This window comes from Balaenoptera musculus, chromosome 8 (assembly GCF_009873245.2).
Source record: "Balaenoptera musculus isolate JJ_BM4_2016_0621 chromosome 8, mBalMus1.pri.v3, whole genome shotgun sequence".
NCBI lineage: Eukaryota > Metazoa > Chordata > Mammalia > Artiodactyla > Balaenopteridae > Balaenoptera > Balaenoptera musculus.
The window spans coordinates 64658800-64679739 of record NC_045792.1 but is presented as its reverse complement, the minus strand read 5'-3'; the positions used below and the strand labels follow the sequence as shown (position 1 = coordinate 64679739).

Genomic DNA, 20940 nt, shown 5'->3' with positions numbered 1-20940 from the left:
ACATAGCTGGGCCTGCTGGGCCTGCAGGCACTAAAAGTGGGGTGTCTTGTACTGTTTCCCTCTTTTGTGTTCAGGCCATTTACTGATTGAGTCCACTGCTGGCTGGGCTTCTGAGGTGTCCAGGTAACAACTTAAGAGAATCCTCTTTGCTGAATCTCCCTGTGATCTGACCAGCTTCGTGGTTACCCTACTCAAGATGCGCTCTGTTGTTTGCCTTTTAAATAACAAACAATTGTCTGTCCTTATTATGATTTTTCCCAGACTCTGGAGCAATAAACAGCTCTGATGACAGCTGTACCAGATAGTAAGTAAGTGCACATGTTTCTCTCAGAGCATCTCCCCGAAGCATTTCAGAACAGCTAAGTGGATAAAACTGATTTCAGCTATTACCTAGGCGGCCACTTGTGTCTGTGGAGCCCGCCCTGGAGATGAGAGGCAGGCCCTGATGACAGGGATGAAGGAAGTGGTGGCAGTGACTGGCTTCCTGGCTGTCCTTGTCTGGCAGCCCACACTCTGGAGCTTCAGGAGATCCGGGTCCTGGCCTGCCAGGTGCCTAAGAGCTACAACGTCCTGAGGAGAGAGCATGGTGCATTCAACCCAAGGACATATAAACAGCTGTGCATCTTTGCAGAGAGGCTCAGGTGGCAGGCCCATGCTTCTGCACATTGAGGGAAGGCTTTCTGCAGGTGGTGAGTTTTTATATCTATTTTCGAAGTAGCAAGAGTCGGGGTAAGCGAGTGGAGGAAGCAGGGACAGTTCCCATATCAGTGTGATTAGGACCATTATTTCCTGATATGTTAGTTTCCCCAACTTGGCTGTTAGATCATCCAGGACAGGGAAACATGGCTTTCTCACCCTCAGGACCCAACAGAGATTACTTGTTGTTGGATGGTTGGATGGATGGATGAGATGCCCACCTGCATCTATTTAATTTCCAAAATCCTACGTGTCACCAAATTTTCCCTCAGTGCCAATAAACTGGAAGCCACAGCAGGTCATCAGCTTTCCTTGGTGGTGAACTAAAAACCCAGGTCACACAATGGACAGTCTCAGGATTCTGATGAGAAGCCCACCTCTTACCCAATTTAGGTGATGGATAGGTTCTCCTTGCCTCTGTGTTCTGGTCACATTTCCACATTGAAGCCAGGCATTGTACATTTGGCCTCTGCTCAGAACTTTGGTCACTATGATACTTCACCTCTTTTAAGGGGAGAATCAGCCACCTTGGTAGTTTTGATGTCCATTTCCGTGGATTCACCAAACCTGATCACTTGTAAGGTTACCTTGGAGAGCAGATCCTAGCTGCAGTGAGTGTCTTCCATTTGTCTTTCCATCCTTTTTCTTCTACTTTGCAAAGCTGACTTTATGGAATGTTTCCATGGGCTCCTGTGTTGTCTGAGTTCCATCTGGGTTCTGCCAATGGGCCGACCCAGCAGAAGAATGGAGTGGGGAAGGGAGGGTGATGTTGGGGTGTTTATTAGCCACCACTCACCATCACCCCCAGACGTCTCCCTCTCTGAACCCTTCTCAGAAGTCTCTCTACGTAACTTTTCTCTTACAGGTTCTGGTACCAGCGCTCTCATCTCATCCCATTGGGCCTGGTGGGGCAACAGCTCCATGTTACTATCCCAAGGAACTATACTATCCCCATGGCTCCCTTACCCTATACCCACACTATTGAGAACTGTGCCTTTATTACACACCCTCCTTAGATCCCCCTACCTTGAGTGTGCCATTTGTTTCCTATTGGGGCCTTGAGTGATACACTGGCCTGAAGTCCTTCTTATGTCTGAAGGGTGACCCTGCCTGCCTCTCCACCCCTTCCCTGGACTTCCGAGGGTCAAAGAGAATATGCCCCTGAAGGACCGCCCTTACTTACCCTCCTCACTGGCACTGCCCTTCTCACTACACAGTCCATTTTATGCCCTGGACCATGCTTTTAAAGTCCTTGTCAACCATCCTCTTTTACTAAAGCAAGAAGTACTTCCTTTTACCATTTGAAATTAATCAAAAATATTTACCAGTGAGAATTTTTGTATAGATCAAGACAACAAGACAACGATTTTGCCCATGCGGCCTAATCGTAGGTGGGGCTGTTAATTTCTTTAGTAATAGAGGACAAGAGCTCACAGACCCTGTGACTGCCGACTCAGAGCCCTTGTTGGGAACCACTGCCTGAGGTTGGGGGAAGTGACTGAAAACTTTGAAGGCCAAGGGTCACATGACTTTCCTCTAGACCAGAGCCAGCCCTGATCTTTGTAAACAAAGTCATTCATTTGTACTGTCTATGGCTGTGTTTGCACTACAACTGCAGAGTTAATTTTCCAGACTGTCTGGCCCTTTGTGCAAAAAAAAGGTTAAAACAGCAGCCTGACTGCTCTCCTTTGAAAGGCCTGGTTGGCCCTTGACTGGCATCTTGGAACTTGGATTGCAGGAAGGTTCCCACCATTCCCACAGATGGTAAGAGTGGCTCACTGTGCCCACACTGATTGTACAAATAATATGGTTTATGCTGAACACCTGCCTTCCTTCTGGAAGTCTGGGATTTCAGTATATAAAAAGCCTGGGTGCTGAGCCTCTAAGAGCTTCCCTGGTAGATAACCCTTCACAAGCATTATCTCAACCCCTTCCTGCTTGTGAAGGGCCATTCTCTGTGACTGCTGGCAGAGGACCCTCGGAAGCTTGTGCCTGGTTTCCTCCAGACTTTGTCCCACGTGCCTTTTCCCTTTGCTGATTTGATTTGTACCCTTGCCTGTAATAAATCATAGCTATGGTGCAACCAAACGCTGAGTCTCCTGAGTCCTAGTGAATCATCGAACCTGGGGGTGGTCTGGGGGACCACCCAACACACTGCAAAACCCCAACGATTTGCCACCTGGCCCTTTAGAAGAAGTTTGCCAACTCCTGTTCTATACAGTCTTAGGACAGATGGAAATTACCTATTACATATCCACCATGCCACAAGACTCTGAGCTCCCTAAGGTGTGGCCCGTGTCTTTTGCTCTTTAGCTACCAGCCAAGCACAGCATCTTATACAAAATACTTATGGAGGGAGGAAGTCAGCAAGCCTGCAAATAATGGATTCAGTCAGTGTTTTTTTAAACTGTGGGTGGTGAAATCAAGTTAAAAGGTTATGGCCAATGTTTTTCAATGAAAGAATAGAATAGAAAATTGAGTACACTGCATATAGTAAGGCTAAGTTTGATTTCTTGAAAATTTTGTTTCAGTTGTACGTGCGGACCAGACACTGTACCGAATCATAATGTAAAAGGGTCTCTTCTTGTCCGTTGCAGTGAAAAATCACTTGAAGGCCACTGAATTGTGGTCTCTTTGCCAGCTGCCCGGGGAGATGTCCTACAAACCCTCCCCATCTCTCTGGTCATTAGCGTTTGACCTCGTTCTCCCCCTGCCCCCAGAACGTGTACTACACGAGCAGTCAGCAGATCCAAGTGGGCATCCTGAGCCCCACGGTTGACGACGACGACAACCGGTGCCTGGTGGACGTCAACAGCCGGCCGCGGCTCATCGAATGCAGCTATGCCAAAGCCAAGAGGATGAAGCTCCACTGGCAGTTCTCGCAGGTAGCAGCCCCACCCGGAGGAGCAGCAGCGTAGAGAAAGGGGGGTAGGGGCTGGGGCAGGGAGGAGTGGGAGGGATGGAGGAGGAGAGGGACCAATTCTCGGGGTTTAGTGAGCATCTACTACGTGCCAGGTGTTTGGTATATGTTAGCTCATTGACTCGTTGATACTGGCTCTGAGGGAGGTTATTATTATTGTTGTTGTTGTTGTTGTTTTAGTGGCATTTTATTTAACTTTTATTTTATTTAATTAATTTATTTATTTATGGCTGTGTTGGGTCTTCGTTTCTGTGCGAGGGCTTTCTCCAGTTGCAGCAAGCGGGGGCCACTCTTCATCGCAGTGCGCAGGCCTCTCACTATCGTGGCCTCTCTTGTTGCGGAGCACAGGCTCCAGACGCGGAGGCTCAGCAATTGTGGCTCACAGGCCCATTTGCTCCGTGGCATGTGGGATCTTCCCAGACCAGGGCTCGAACCCGTGTCCCCTGCATTGGCAGGAGGATTCTTAACCACTGCGCCACGAGGGAAGCCCTAACTTTTAGATATAAGGAAACAGCCTCAGAGGTGGGAGTCCCCTGCCTGAAGTCACACAGTGAGGGGCAGGGCTGGGATTTTAAACTCGGATCTCTGACTTTAAACCTCACATTTCTTCTGCACAAGCCCCTTCTCACAAGCGCAGCCCCAGTCTCTCAGGTATAGACAGTGCTGGGTCGTCTCTGGTCTGTGAGCCGCTCTGCCTTCCTCCTCATTCTGTAGGGAATGAGGTTTTCTCAAAGGGCAGTGTCTGGGAGCCGTTTTGTGAAGGGCAGTCCACACACTGGTGACCATGAAACATTCCTTTATTAAGTTTCCATCAATTCTGAGGACCATATTTATCTTCCTGCTCTGCATTGGCCTAGTTATAAAATGATGCCCCGGGATCAAGACGCCAGCTGGAGATGGCCCGCAGTGACCCAGCTTTGAAGGAAACCAGTGCCTTGGCCCAGAGGCCTCCAGCCCCTAAGGAATCTGCTAAATTAGGATCCGTTTCTGCCCACAGATAGGGACGCCCCCCTCCCAGGCAGGGCAGGGAAAGCACTCAGAACAGGAAGTGACGGAGCCCGTGGGGTTTTAGGGCATCAGGACTGCTGGGGGCTGCACATGGTGGATGCTCTGGGGAAGTCAGGAACAGAATGTCTACATTCATGGGACGAGGAGGCAGAGACCACGACTCAAGCCTCCCAGCAAGCTGCTTCCGCCCTGAGAGGAGGCTGACAGGCACAGGATGGAGGTGTGCAGTTGGCCTGACCTTGATTCCAATCCTCACGTCCAGTTACTCTCCCCTGTACTGGTGGGCCAGTGAGGGGAGGTCCCGGCTACGTCAAGTTCTATGGGCAGGGGTCACCTTTGACTTGCGGTCTGGGGGTGCAGAACCTGAGGGCTGAGAGGGACCCTCGGTTGGGTCCTAAATGGATGGTGAAGGTCAACCCTGAGCAGCAAGTTCAACACACGTCATAGATTTAGGGGCTAGCTGGAAGGCAGGAGCGAGAGCCCAGACTAGGACTTTGGGGCGCCAGGAAAGCAGATGCTGGGAAGCAGCACAGGGAGCCAATGACAGCACATCTGAGGGTGGGTGGAGGATGCACGTGGCAGCTCTGGGTCCAGGCTGGGCCTGCAGAATGCGTGGGCTTCAATGAAAGAGAATGGTGCCCGGGGACTCCTGCCCGGCCCCTTCCTGTCCTTATGACCTTTGACACATGTTGTAAACTGTAAAGGTCTGTCCCATAAGAAGAATTAGCTAAGGTTCATACATTGCTTATCGTGTGCCACACTTCCTAGGCGCCCAGCATACACCAGCTCATTTAATCCTCACGACAACTGTGTGTGATTAGATGTGGACCATTAGCCCGAGTTCATAGATGAGGGAACTGCGGCACGAAGATGTTAAATAACATACCCACTGCTTATTATTATTATTCCTGAACTACTTCAGATTCTCTTTTTTACTTCTAATCGTGGGAGGATGTTGGAAGTGGCCCCTGGAAGAAGGTCAGGGTCAAGGCCGAGGCTTAGAATATGGAACACTTCTTCCTACCACCTCCCTCTCTCCTGGTGGAGCCCAGATGCCCCAGCTGTGACCTGTTCTGACCGTGCCCAGCAGAAGCCTTTGTCACTTTCCCCAGCCAGGCTTCTGGCCCAGAGTGACACAGGACAGGGCTACATTTCCCCTCTGCCCTCCTTTAAATTACGAGGCAGAGGGAGCCCTGGAGGAGTGTGGTCAGGGAGGAAGGCTGGCCATGGGCTGGGTGGTAAAGTGGCTGCTGTCTCCTGGCTCGGATTAGATGCAAAACAGGCTCGCAGGCTGGAGGCAGCAGAGAGAGAAATGGGTACCTCGGCCCGAGGAGGTGAGTGGGCTGACTTGGCTGGGTGAGACGGGGACCGTACCATCTGGAGGGGCTCACATCCGGCTGCTCTCTGCTGCCTTCAGCCCTACCTCCTGCTGCCCTGAGTTCGGCTTCCTCCTGGGAGCTGAATGGCACCGTGCAGGAAGATGGGGGTGGCAGGTTGGGGCAGGGCTGGTGGCTTTCCAGAACAGAGGGTACGTAACTTGGCCCTTGAAGAAGGCATAGGAGTTTGCTCCATATAGAAGTAGTGAGGGGCATTCCAGGGAGAGGCAACGGCACGGGCACGAGCTGCGGACATCAAACCCAGGCCACGTGCAGGGAGCTGCGGAGGGTCGGGTGTGGCTGGATCCTAGTGGACCCCATGGGGCGCCGCCAGAGATGCGCCTGCAGGGGCAGCTGGACCTGGACCTGGTCCTGTGGGAGGTGAGGCTGTGTGCGGGGGACTGGTGCGTTTAGGTCTGGGTTTTGGCAGCCCCCAGTGGCCGGGATTGTGGAGCTGAATGGGGAAGAGAGATCCTAGAAGCGGGGAGGGGCAGGTAGAAGAGTTACGGGGAGGCTCAGTTGCAGTTTGAAAGTTTAGCCGTTCCCTCCTCCTTCTCCTCCACGACCCTGGGGTCTTCAGGACCCTGCCTGGCCTCCAAGATCTCCTCTCAGGGCAGGGTCCGAGGCTGCCCCTCACCAGGGGAAGAGAGCTCGGTCTGTCTGTGGGGTCTCAGCCTCTCCGTGCCCAGCTTCATGCAGGCTGCTTTGATATCCCAGCCCCGCATACAGGCACATCCGACTCCTTTCCAGCCCTCGTAGACAGATGGCCTTCCCACACATGCCCAGATCCAGAGGCCTTGGTGCCCCCAACCGTCTCTCATCTCATCTGCCCATTCCCAACTGGGGCAGAGAAAGGAACATTCCTCCAAAATCCAGCTCCTTCCTTCACTCATCTCAGTGCGTGGCCTTGAACAGATTCCTGCTTGAAGGGACACAGCGACCAACCAAGCAGGCCACATTGGCATGTGCAGCCCTGAGGTCTGGGCAGTTTTCAGCTACTTATACATAAATCTAATTAAAACTCCCAGGGCACTCTGGCAGTCACCTCTCTGATCCTTCTACCAAGGGGAACTGTTTGGAAATAATATTTTTAAATCCCTAATTTGCAAGCCCAGAGCAGCCGCTCTCACTTGATATTTAAAAATTAATGTATGTGAAATTTTTGTTTAATGCAAAATGATCAGTATTTTATCAAGCATCCTGGAATCTGTCCCCAAGCCCTCACTGGTGAGGAGCTACTGTTGATGAGGCCAGAGGAAGCTGGGAGCCTCTTAAATGATTAAAGTCATTGCTTGGGCTAATTTTCTTGCAACAGGTTTAATCTTTGCAAATTACATGGGGATCCTACCAGCTAAAATGTTCTGGCGGAGAAGGTGGGCTGAACGATTTTACTGGTGCATTTCAAATCTCCTTTTCACTTTCACATTTTGCATTATTTACTCTCCTGAGGGCTACATTTAAACTCCAGACATTCAGGCTGAATTAATTTCAAAATAATCTAGTGCGATTCTCCCAGCTTCTCCTACAAAGAAGATAGACATTTGCATATCTTGGTGTTCCATCTCATAGCCTGATTTTCTGTTCAACAAATAAAATGCCTTTCTTCTAACCCCTGCAAGCTCTTCTGAATTTCCCATGCTTCAGGATGAATCAGGACAGCATCAGATACTGACACTGAGAAACCACATTTGATGAAAACATCTCTCAGCAACGCTGATGTACAGGGCTCTGATGAGCAATTTTCCAATGATGAACATTCTTTCCTTCCGTCATTCATCAAGCATTTATTGAGCATGGTGGTTGGGCAGGAGGGATGCAGATATGAATCAGACACGGCCTCTGCCCTGGAGGAGCTCATGGGTGTATAAACACATAGCAAAACTGGATGACAAGAGCTGAAATGAGGCGGGTACGGTATTCCAGTAGCCCAGGGTGATGGGCTCTGTCTGCACAACTCAGGGATGGCTTCACATTCAAGGCATGTTTGATCTGGATATTGAAAATTGTAGGATAGTTCCCAGGCGTAGAAAGGGAGAACATCCCATGTTAGAGGCTCAGCATGGGCAAAGGCAAGAAAAAGCAGAGCACATTCAGTGTTGGTGTGGATGGAATTTAGAATTTTCAATGGGACGTGAGAGAGATCAGACGTAAGCGTCAGTTTGGGGCAGATAATGGTCATTGAAAATCATGCTGAGAAGTTTGGACTTCACCTTAAAAGCAAAGGGAGGGACTAGGGGAGGTTCTTAAACTGTAGATTACCATGATGGGGTCTGAATCCCTCTAGCAGCAGACTGCAAGGTGGACTGGAAGACAGAGAAGAAAGTAGTGGGCTGTTCCATCATCCCTGTGAGAAAAGGGGTAGACTTGGTTGCCATGGAGGCATGGGGCCAGGCAGCTGTTGGGGAGGACTTGGAAACACAGTTCAGCAGTCTATTGGAAGTAGTGATGGATTAAACGGAGGTAGTTGTGAGGGGAGATTATGAATCCAGGGCCACCCCAGGCTCTGGGTTTGAAGAAGTCAGTGGGTACCCATCTCTAAACAGCCAACATTTCCCACATCAACACATGATGAGACTTCCTTAACATTAGAAGTGGTAGTTGTGACCCCTCCCGGATTAGAGAATTTCCTAAACTGACTATGTACTGGGATTATAAATTCATATGCGTTAAGTATAAAACTTGAATCTTCCCAGAGTACCCCACCTACTGAGATCTGGGGGATTCTGGGATTAGGTGATGCAGTGTTAGTGAAAGAGGCATCTAGTCAGTGACCCCTGGACCAGTAGGAGAGGGAAGCAGCGGATATCAGGTCACTACACAGGAGAACTTTGTGGCAGGACACCTGTCATGCGAAGCAACGGACTACCTCTCAGGGGTAATGAGATGCCCACCCTCCCCACCATCCCCCCATCACCATTACTTTGAATGGTTATGCAAATGCCGAGTCCTCTCTTCAAGACGTTATTGAAGGGATTCATGCCCTAGGAAGGCTGTTATGATGTGTGTTCTTTAAGGTCCAACTTCCTTAAAGTCTATCTATTTGTGTGCATGGTTGAAGCCAGAAAGACCTCAGGAGTGCCTGATCTCTCCCCTCAAATATCTGAAAGGCTTCTCTAGGCAAAAGAGAGCAGGATTGTCCTATGTAGCTCTGAGGGAGGACCAGCTGGAGGGAGGTTCAAGGACAATTTACAGAGCAGCTTTCTCATAGTCAGAGATGCCCGGGCATGAGATTGGCCGTTCAAGGAAGAGGTGGGCTCAGAGGACCACTCAGCAGGCCATCAAACATGCTACAGCTCTAAGTGGAGTTAGACCGGATGGTTTTAAGGGCTTACCAACCCTGAAATTCTGTAATTCTAAGCTCCTGAAGTTAGCATGCCCTGAAAAGGGCTTATTCTACCTAAAAGCTTTAGTAAGCCTGCCTTACTAAAAAGCACCATGATCTTGGAAATGAGCTGCACTCCTGGTATAAGGGTCATCGTTATCCCACTTTATGGAATTATCTGTTATTTTCTCCATGACTCTTTCTCCCATCAACCAATAGATGGGAGGGCAGGGCTGTCTTACACTTTCAGTGTCTCCAGCACCTAACAGAAAGCCTGAAACAGAAGAGACACCCAGGGTGTGTCAATTAAATTAAGGAGTCCTTTCTAAAAATTCACAAATATTAACACAAATACCCTGTGTGCCAGGTCTCGAGCTAAGTTTGTGGGAGACCCAAAGACGAACAAACCCTACCGTTGATAACTCTTCCTTGCATGCATGCATGCTGATAAAAAACTAATTGTACTAGAGTATTTCAATGACATTTGAACGTAATAGTCAAAGGGCCCCGCTTAGTTAGAAAATCCCTATAAGAACACTTTTAGGTGGTAGTGCATCCCAGCCGCAATACACAGACATGCATGAAGAGGGGTACTCCAGCTTACTCTTCCTATAGCTTCAGATTTGGGGGAGGAAGGTGGAAATGATTTTTACTAAAACAATTATGCATACTGTATGAAGGGGAGTAGCAATGTCTATGAATATTTGTTAAAACAGGGGGCTTTGATGAAATGTCGAGGTGTTCTGGCCATATTTCATGCTGCCTCAGACTCTGGCATGTGCTATCACTCCCCTTGGCCACTGGGTTCTTTGGTGGAAGCACTGGCAAGGCCCATTCGGGAGTCCAAGGGCACACAGGGCAGCGTTCCCGCTGGTGGGCGGTCCTGCCATCCCACCCCCATGCTTGCCTCATTCTCAGCTCAGCATTAATGCATTTTCCAAATGGGGAACATCAAGGATAACAGCAGAGATGACCATTAAGGCCAGGAGAGGAGAGATTTTCAAGAGCACGAGGAGACTGCCTGGAAGAGAGCTGAGGGCAGAGCTGAGCCCGCTTGGCCAGGGACCACTGGCTCTTATTTGTGGGATCTAATTTGATAATTTGATGCAAGATGAGTAACCCACTCAAAGAAGAGCTTATTTGCAGAGCACATTTCCCAGGGAGCACCACTGATTCTGCCAAAGAATTTCCCAGCACACAAGGAGGAGGAGTCCTTGACTTTCTCCTGCTCCAACCCCCAGGCGCTGGCAGGAAGTCCAACTTCGAGACCCTTTTGTGCTGAGAAGGCTGTAATCGGGTGTTTCCTTATGGCTCTGGAATAAAGCAGCTTTTCATTTCCATGTCACATGAAGGGGCAAGTGTGGGACCATCCAGTTTTGAAGGACTGACAAAGCCTTGTTTAGGCCCTGAATATTTTCTTAGTTATTTTTAGTTTACGGCTGTCAGCACTTTAGACCAGGAGCCAGGACCAGGTGTGACAGCTCAGTGCCTCACTATTCAGACCTGGGTGAGATTTTTAAATTTATTTATCAAACATTTATATAGTGCTTACTATGTGCCACATACTAACTGTAACTGCTGTATAAATATTACTTAATCCTCATGACCTTGCTGTCAGGTACTTTACCATCCCCATTCTACAGATGGGGAAACTGAGGCACAGAGAGATTATGTAATTTGTCCAAGGTCAAATCAGGCTTCTGCCTCTAGGGCCCACACTTTAAACCACCATGCCGTGGAGCCTTTGTCTTGCCTCTACAAAGCCCATGGATTGCTGCAGTGGGAATTTGGGGCTGCGGTCTCCCTGCCAAACCTTGTAGGTGTGTGTGAACTGGCTGGATTCCTGCTTCCTCAGCAAACTCCCTCCAGCCATCCTGCTGTCTCCATACCCCCCTTCACCTTTCCTTTTGCACTTGACGTTGCCATTACCCCATTTTCAGTCCAACGGCCCTCACAGCAAATCCCAGGCAGACTCTCTGGCACAGGTGCGTCTCCTTTAAGAAAGACAAACACCAAAGCACTTTTTGAATAGACAGAGTATTGAATATTCATAATACAGAAAGACCACTTTCCTCTACAAAAAGACTTAATCTCGGGGTTTCTTTAACTAGCATTAACATCCCACCCATGCTTTGAATTATTTGATTACTAATCATTAACGACTTAACCTGGGAACTCCCGAGCCCACTGTGCTTAAAGCCACAGACCCACTGGGCTACTTGCCCGTAGAAAATTAATTGGAACGGAAAGTGGAACGGGAGTTCTGAAACAAGCAGAGTCTTATTCAGTCCACACACAGCCTCCGCGTAAACACCTTGATTGCAAACGTGAGGCCAGCCTGAGCTCGGCCCAGCTGCTCCATAACCTCCACCTCAAGCTGGTGAGTGCACGTGACAAGCCAGGCCCCATCCTTTCCCCAGAGAGGGTGACAGTTTGCTTGTGGTCCCCAAACTGTGATCCCTGGACCAGCACCACCAGCAGCTGAGACACTAGGGAGCTTAAAAAGGCACATTGTGGGCCCCATCGCAGACCCGTAGGGTCAGAAGGTGGGCCCCAGTGATCTGTGGTATCACAAGCCCTCCAGGCACTGTCTAATCCATTTACCCAACCCACATCCCCAGGAGGAACTGGGAAGGTTGGTCTGGTGCTCGTGGTCCCACCTCTAGCTGCTACAGACACACGTTGGGGAAACAGGAAGAGAGGAGGTGCACGGCTGTCTAATCTGCGGTCGGCTCCTCAGTGCCCCAGCCCAAGGCGCTCATGGACCACGGCTCCACATGCCCCGCCAGGCACATAGTCAGCGCTCCGTGTCTGAGTGCCCCACGGTGCTCCGGTGCCTTTTGCAAATGAGAAGACTGAAGCCCATGGTGGCTCAGCCCCTTAGCAGGGTCACGGCCAGGGAGAGCCGCCAGAGACAAGGCTGGGAGCAGAGTCCCGTGTTCCCTGCTTCCGCTCATCCCACCTCTGATGCCCTTTCTAGTCTCTACTCCAGAGAGGCTCCGGAGGAGAAGGAGCTAGGCTGGGCGCTGGGAACCGAGCTCTAGGAATTATTATTAGCCGTCTTAATTCTATACGTTCAGCTTTCCTTTTTTTTTTAATGTTGCTTCCATACTTAACTTGGTTTCCATTCCAATTAAGCTCTCTGTGTGCTGCGGCATCCCTCCTGCCAGGTTTAATTGCCCTTATTTAAATTCTTTAATTAAAAGTATTGTGTTTCCAGATCCTATAGTTTCAAGTATTACACAAATCATTTAGACGACTGGACTAATAAACCAAGCGACTGTGTCCTCCACCGAGGGCGGGGCCAGCCAGGGGCCCTGCATCCAGCCCCCGCCCACTTGTGTGAGGACCAGAGCCTGCTAACAGGTGGCCCTGCTTCCTTCCTTCCTCCCAGGCTCTGCGTTCCACACAGCAGCCAGAGGGACCCGGTTAGCATGTCAGTCCGACCCTGCAGTGGCCCGTTCTGTCACCAGGTGAACAGTCGAAGTCCGTTCGCACAACCTGCCCCTCCCTCACCTCTTGGGCCTCATCTCCCACCCCCGCCCCGTGCTGTTCCCTGCGCACACCAGGCCTCTGCTGGTGCAGGAACTTCACTGTGGGGCACAAATCTCCCCCAGATACACCTGGGCTCCTCCTCCTTCATGTCTTTGCCCAGCTCTCACCTTCTCAGGGGGGATCACCACAACAGCCTCCTGCTCTCAGCACCACCCCCGAACCCTCACAACCTGCTGGTCTTTAGTCCATCCACGCTGCTAGAACAAGAAAGGACCAGAGACTGGGAAGCTTGAACAACAGACATTTATTTCCCACAGTTCTGGAGGCTGGAAAGTACAAGATCATGGTGCCAGCAGATCTGGCGTCTCACACCTTCTCACTGTGTCCTCACAAGGCAGAGGGGAAGAGGTCATCTCTCCTGTGACTCTTCTTGTAAGGGTACTAATTCCATCATGAGGGCTCCACCCCTATGACCTAATTACCTCCCAAAGGCCCCACCTCTCATCACACTGGGGATCAGGGCTTCAATATATGAATTTTAAGCAGACACATTGTCCACAGCACTGCTCTACATTTTTGTGCACAATCTTAGCACCTCTTAACACACTATAGAGTTTACCGTTTGCTCCCCCTCCTGGAATACAGTCTCCACAAAGACAAAGATCTTCTCCTGTTTAGTCACTGATGTATCTCAGTGGGTGGGAACTGTTCCTGGCATGTGGTAGGCACTCATTAAATATTGGATGGATGGATAGAAGGATAAATCATGTCTTTGCAGAGAGCTCTCAAAAGAACTAGACCAACCTGACTCCCCAGAGCCCCCGAAGCTCTTCAGGTGACCTTCTGCCCCAGGCGATGGGACACCAGCAGCTCTCGGTCCAGTCCACTACCTTGAGGCAGGCGTGGGGTGGGATAAATGGAGGGGAGGGTGTGGCCACTCATCCTAGTGAAGAACAGCGAAGGAGGCAGACTCCCAGGTTCCCAGCCTGGCTCTACCACTGACTGACCATGTGACCCCACCTCTCTGAGCCTCAGTCTCCAGTTCTACAAAATGGGGATAATTATCACCTCCACCACTCAGGGTTACTGTGAAGAACACTTGAGACTGTGTGAAGCATTTGACACAGTGCCGGGGACATGGTAAATAAGCCTTGACGGTAACTACTTTTACCTCAGGGCCAGAGCCTGCAGGTAGAGGTAAGGATAGTAATACCACCAGGCTCCTCCCAAAGGTGCTGAGCTCACCAGGAAGGGACTGAATCGAGGAAAGGAAGGCTCCTTTGCAATTTTGATGAATGGCATTTGGCCGGAGAGGGGGCGAGAGCCTAGAGTTTGCTCAGTGAGAGAGGTTGAGGTCCAGGAAGGAAGACGGGGGGGGGGAGACTGGCCAGTTGTTCCAGCACCAAAAGGTGGGACGGCTCCTCTCTCCGTATCCCACATACGTCCCAAGACGTATACCAGGCCTCCAAGGTGGCCTTACTACTCTATTCTAGAAGATTCTCCTGTCAGAGCCTTTGGGGAGGGAGCTCTCTTGACCTTATTCTCCACCCTCCCTACAGGCCCGGCTGCCCTCACTGAGGTTGCGTCTCCTCCACAACCCTGCTCTTGGCCTCACTCCCTTTCTTCCACCGCCTTCCCGGAGGCCACACAAGCTGTTTCTGCCTCGGGGTCCCTGTGCTTCCTCTCTAGGGTGCTGAGGGCACAGCTGGGCCAGGGTGGGGCCTGGAAAGTGCCATATTTGAGTCTCTGAAGGAACACTTTACTTCTCAGAGACCTCTGCCCCCGCCTCTCTCTCTCTCTCTCTCTCTCTCTCTCTCTCTCTCTCTCTCTCTCTCTCTCGGCCTTGGCACGGTGCCCAAGTGACTGACATGCTAACCGGGTCCCTCTGGCTTCTGTGTGGAAGGAGGGGCCGTGGCCTCCCTGTCTGGGACAGGTTTCTCCAAGCCTCAGTGGTCCGGGGGCCGCTGAAGCAGCCTCGCTGTTGGCAAGGCCTGGCCTGGCCTTGAGGCCACGCTGAGCAGTCAGAATCCTGGTCTGGCCCCGCTTTCTGCCTGTTGTGCACTTTTTCTGGAGTCCAGATGTCCTGACACTGTGCATAGCCTCATAGCCATTCGTTGTTTTGTAGCGATAAAGGGGTTGCCCATCAGTCCTTCCGCTCATCCTCCAGTCGTCAGGACGGAAGTTACGATCTGGCCCTGGAGACGATGGAACCCGAAGGGCAGAGCGGCTTTGCCCCAGGCCACACAGTCGGCAACCAGAAAAGCACCCTCATCCAGCCCTCTCCCCTTTCTGTCTCACCACCCGAATCGCCAGCAGACCTTGTGAGTTAGAGAGCTGGGCTGGTGTCATGCCCACCCTGCCTGAACTCTACTCCAGCGTCGTAGGGTAGGACACACGACCAGGCTGCCAGGGATATGGGGGGGTCAGGGGCGGCTGGCCCCAGGCCCACAGAGGAAGCACCGGTGACACGGCCCAGCCTGGGTGTGGGCGGCAGAGTGCTCGGGCCACAGAAACCTGGGCCTGGCAAAGCGACAGGCTGGCCTTGCTGAGAGCAAGCGTCACAAGGGATGCCTCTGGGTTCAAAAGTCCAGGCTTTGAGGGACAGAGTGAGGACCCAAGGAGGACCACGGCTTCGGAGGGGACGACTTGAGGCTGGCCTCCAGTCATCCCACCGGGCTTCCGGAGCGTGACGCGGCCACCAGAAGTGCAGATTCCGTGGCTGTGTCGGAGGAGCCTCTTGTCCAGCGGAGTGAGGTGGTGGTCAGTTCTGAGTGATACGGAACGACTGGAGTTTGTCCAAAGGAGGGCAACCAGGATGGGAAAATGAAACCAGACTGTCCCACAAGGAACTGGGAAAGCTTCGCCTGGTAGAGCATGGAACCGGGCGGCCGTGGGCCTCGCCTTCCCCTGGGGGAAGGGACGAGGTGGAGAGGCGGGATCCGACCCCCATGTGGAAACCCGAGGGCACAGTCTGGAACCCCTTGCTGGATGCCCCCCACATAAGGATTTCAGTGGAGGACAACGCTCCAGAGATGGAGCGGCCCGGGAGAGGGCGCTCAGCCAGGAGGGCTCAGCCAGCCGGTAGGCGAGAACGAGACGGTCGGCCTCCCATGTCTCTTCCAACACGGGGACTCTGGGGGGCCTTTCGGAGCCCTTGCCCAGTGGCCAGTCGTCCCTCTGTCCCCTCTGGGCCTGAGCCTGCAGGCTTCTCTCTGGCTGCACCTGTGGGCCGCAGGCGAGCTGCCTTTGCTGTGCTGTGTCTCTGCTCTTGTGTTCTCCTCAGGGGAGGCGCTGGGGTCGGGGCGCAGCGGGAGGCCCTGCTTTACTCACTCGAATGCTTCTGAGGAGGTTTGCGGTCCCCCGGGCCATGCCGCACACATGGGAAATGCGGAATCCCACACCCGCTCCCCGACACACACATCAGTACACTCCTGACCCCTCTGCCACCCTGCCTCCTTCACCCACTGTTCAAAGGCCCTTCTGAGGGAGCTGGATTTCTGTTTTAAATTTTTTTAGCTGAAGAATAACCCATACACATGTAGGAACATGGAAACGTGTACCAAAATAATTTTAAACAATAATAACTCAGTAATTTAAAACAAAGCCAACACCCGTGTACCCACCACCCAGGTCAGGAAATAGCACACTCCCAACCCCCCAGAAGCACCCCTTTGCCTCCTGTCAATCATTTTCCCACTCCCTCCTGCCCAAGATACCCACCACCCCCAGCTCCTGACTCTAAGTCTTTGGTCTTATTTTGCCTGTTTGGAAAGTTTATGTAAGTAGAACTGTGTATGTGCCCTTTGGCTCCTTTTGCTAACATTGTATTTGTGGGATTTCTCCTTACTGAGCAGAGCTCTGGTTTGCTCATTTTTAGTGCCGAGTAGTATCCCATTATGTGAATAACCACAAGTTATTTATCCATTCTACTGCTCATGGACGTTTGCGTTGTTTCCAGGTTGGAGCTTTTACAAATCCTGTTTCAGAACCGGTGCAAACAGTTCTGCCGGATACCCACCGGGGCATGGGGTGGGTGGGTCGCAGGGCTCAGTGGCGGGAGAGGCTGCCAGTTTCCCAAGCAGCTGTGAGAACTGAGTCTCAATGTTCTCTTGAGGTGTCAGTGGTCTCCATGGGGACAGCGGTGGCCGGCTGGGGATGACTTCCTTACAGAAGAGGTGTGCGTCCCCCTCTCTCACAGAGTGCTGTTCGCTGGGATGGGCACGGGGGGCAGCTGGAGGGTGGGCTGCAGAGTCCTGCTTCTGGAGGGGAAAGGGGGGTCAGCTAGGAGGCTGGTGCAGTTGTCCAGGTGACAGAAGACAGTGGGCCAAACCAGGGCAGGTGTGATGGGATGGGGATGAAGGGACAGGCACAAGGCATGAGGGAGGTGGAACTGGCAGGACTTGGTGCCTCATCAGATGCTGGGGAGAAGGCAGAGGCATCGGTGGAAATGCCTGGTCATTGCTGAGATGGGAAACACAGGAGGAGTAGATTCTGGGGAAAAGGTGAGTTTGACCATACACTCAAGGACCATTAAGCTACAGGGAGCCCACTTCTAAGAACCTGCCTGCTTGGGAGGTCAAAGCCCAGTTGAGCAGCACATCTTTGGTGGAACTCAGAGACACTCACACAGTCTGAGCTGATGCCCAAGTGACAACCAGTAGCCCCAGAGTGTCTAAGGCCTGCAAGGATCTCACTAAAAGCAAAAATTGGGGGTTTCTTCTTTGCTGCTGTGGGGCTGCTTTGAGAAGCAGAACCCCTCTTCTTTCAAGGGGCTTTGAGCATAAACTGAGTATGCATGGCTACAGAACCTTCTGGGACGTCAGTAGCATGGAGGGAAACCATGCATATCCAGGGCTAAGGGAGCCCAGTGCCCTACGATAGTATCTAGGAGCCTGGGTTTGGTTGAGGCCAGCACTGATGACTCCAGAGGTCCAGTTGGGGGCAAGGACCCTAAAAGCAGGAGGTCCTGGGCCTCTGGCGATGCTCAAATTCAGGCCAATCATGGGGTGGTCCCAAGGAACTAGGATTTTCAGAACGGGGCCCCAGCCCGTGGTTATGGGGAGCAGGACCCAGCCCCTGGGGTAGGAGCTGTAAGAGCGGACCAGCATGCCACACCCCAGCCAGGTAGACGGAAGCTGGGGTGGAGCGTCTCTGTCCTCTGTCCTAGCAAAGAACTAGGGCCCTGTGAAGAAAACAGAGGCGCAAGTTCAGTCTCAGGGAGCAGACCAGCACTTCGAGACAGGGATCCTCGGGCTTCGTGGGAGTGCTGACCCCAGACCTCCCGCAGCCTCACAGGATCCCAGACATCTGCACCTACAAGGAATCCCCACCAGCCACTAGGCCTGAGGCTCCCCCATGCCCTCTGACCCCACTTTCCGCCCTGGCTCCTAGGGAGGCCCCATCCAGAACCGCAAGTCCAAGCGCTGTCTGGAGCTGCAGGAGAACAGCGGCGCAGAGTTTGGCTTCCAGCTGGTGCTGCAGAGGTGCTCGGGCCAGCACTGGAGCATCACCAATGTCCTGAGGAGCCTGGCGTCCTGACCCCGCCGGGAGCCGCCTCACACCCCACCCCTTTGCTACTGTGTAGCACCTGCTGCAACGTTGCCTGCTGTCCGTGTGGGGTTGTTTGGAGTCTGGGGAACCAGGTTGGTGGGCCCCCAAAAGAGCTTTTTATTTCCTATTCAATTTTCAATGGAGTTTATAGAAAGAGGTCAAACGGTGGGTGAGGGTATAATATCATAAACTATTTTGCAACTGTAAATAGGGGACACATGGAAAATATTTATAACTGACAATAAAATACTATTGATTAAGAAAAGGGATTTTGCAGTTATTTGGTGCTCGGTGGAGATTCAGGCCTGGCTCTTCTGAACTTGGAGTTCTTGTAGCCCAAGATGTGTCCCAGTGTGCTCTCCCTACTCTACATCCCTGAGAAAGGAGGCTTTAAGCCCCTGCAGACAGTGGGAGCTTGTTGTGCAAGCTGCCGGCTTTCTCTAGGAGGCCCAGGGCAGCGAGAAGGGCACCTCGACCTCAGGGCCACCTCCGGAGAGAAGATTCCCTCTGTCTCTGCGCAGCGGTTACCGCCTCCGGAAGACAGCCTCTGTCCTCCGTCCCGAGAAACCAGGATGGCTCGTTGGCCACTGGAGCGTCATCTGCTGGGCTCCAGACACTTGCCTACAGCAACTGCCCCATCCAGTTTCTAAGACTGTTCGCTTCCTCCATGAATCACGGTGCGTTAGTTTCCTGGGGCAACCAAGTGCCACAAACTGGGTGGCGTAAACAACTGTCGTCTCACAGTTCTGGAGGCTAGGAGTCCGATATCAGGGAGTCAGCTGGGTCGGCTCCTTCTGAGAGCTGTGAGGGGGAATCGGTTCCAGGCCTCTCCCCGAGCTGAGCTTCTAGCAGCCTCAGGCGTTCCCTGGCTTGTAGATGGCTGTCTTCTCCCTGTGTCCTTCCTCCCTCCCCTTGTCATCGCCCCCCCTCCCTCTCAGGGCTCGACCCAATCACCTCCTGAACACTAGTCTCTAGCCCTGCTCCTGGGAGAAGCAGCTCACACCCAGTCCTCCCGCACAAGGGCCCCCAGCCATGACACAGTGCCACCTGGGCAGTGATACTCAAACCTACGTCTATGCCCGGACCTCTCCTCTGTGCCCCAGGCCCAGTCTCCCTCTGCCGACGGCCCCGGGCAGCTGGGTCGCTGTCCTTTGGACAGTGCTGATCTGATGTGCAGAGAACAGACCTGTCCCTCATCCTCCCAGGCCCACCCTGGTGACCAGCACCACCCGCCTCCAGGTGCTCAGGCCAGAGTCCTCCTCTCATCTCTAACCGTCCCCCCACTCCTCACCCCCATATCTTGTCAGTACATCATGACAGTGATACCCCCTAAACAGCTCTGGAATCCCCTCCCCAGGCCTCTTCATTGCTCACAAGGACCTGCCTCCCCACCTCCCGTCTCCCCTCTCCCACCTCACCTGCCCTCCTCACTGCAATTCTCAAGGGGTCTTTCTCAGATGCAAATATCATCAGATTTTTTCTTACCTAAAGCCTTCAGTGGGTCCCATCAGAGATAGTAAACGCCTAGCTCAGGCACCCGCCTCAGAGCTTCCTCCCGTGCTGAGTCCAGAGGCCAAGTGTCAGAAGAACCCGGGTCAAGGGCCTTAGACACAGGGAGGGGCATGCGTGCAAGGAGGCCTGGCTTTCCGGCTGTCCCTCCCACTGGACGTCTATAGCCCCAGCCCACACTCTAGGGATGTTGGAGTCCTGTGGCTTCTTTCCTTCTTTTCAAGAAGTTTTTCTTGGGGGTGATATTAGTTTGCTAGAGCTTTGACAACAAAGTACCATAGACTGGGTGACTTAAACAACAGAAGTGTGTTGTCTCACAGTCCTGGAGCCCAGAAGTCCAAGATCAAGGTGTTGGTAAGTTTGGTTCCCCTGAGGGCTGTGAGGGAAGGTCGTGTGCCAGGCCTCTCTCCTTGCCTGGTAAATAACTCTCTTCTCTCTGTGTCTCTTCCCGTTGTCTTCCCTGTGTGTGTGTCTCGTTTCCAAATTTCTCCTTCTTATAAGGACACCAGTCATATTGGATTAGGGCCCATCCTAATGACCTCATTTTAGCTTCAGGACCTCTGTAAAGACCCCATCTCCAAACAAGGTCACATTCTGAGGTACGGGAGGTCAGGACTTCAACATATGAGGGGGGTGGGGCACAATTCAACCCGTAACAGGAGAGCAGAGGAGGGAGATGAGCAGACCCCAGGCCCCAAAAGGCTGCCTCCACCCACGCCCACATTGCCTGGCAAGTCCTGCCTGTGGGGCAGCCCCAGCTGTCCCGGCCTCCGCTGGGAGAGGGGTGGGCCCTGAGCTGGTGACAGGGACTCTGCATAAAGACGTGGGATGTTCATCATGGCCTTCTGTGTCCACTCCTTAAGGAAAACTGTCCCAGCCACAGCCCCAGCAGTGACCCCTCTTATACCCTTACCATGCTTTCCCCCTCCATAGCCGATCCAACCTGACCCGAGGGCAGGTGTCCAGAGGTTGGTCAGCAATTGATGACAACACAAGAAGCTGAGCTGGGCCAATCACTTTCTGCCTGCAAACTGGCACCATGGCACATGGAAAGAATCAGCCAG

The 20940-nt window shown here is 52.4% G+C and overlaps 1 protein-coding gene across 2 annotated transcripts in view; it reads left to right on the top strand.

Moving 5' to 3' along the window:
• Positions 1–18627, top strand: part of GALNT18 (polypeptide N-acetylgalactosaminyltransferase 18) — a 336984-nt gene extending 318357 nt beyond the window's left edge. The window contains exons 10-11 of one of the 2 annotated variants that reach the window (XM_036860711.1): positions 3417–3581; positions 18209–18627. In XM_036860711.1, coding sequence (XP_036716606.1) covers positions 3417–3581; positions 18209–18355 — 312 coding nt within the window. In that variant the 3' untranslated portion in view covers positions 18356–18627. The remainder of the gene's footprint in view (positions 1–3416; positions 3582–18208) is intronic. The other variant, XM_036860712.1, reaches the window with a different exon arrangement.
• Positions 18628–20940: the final 2313 nt, after the last annotated feature.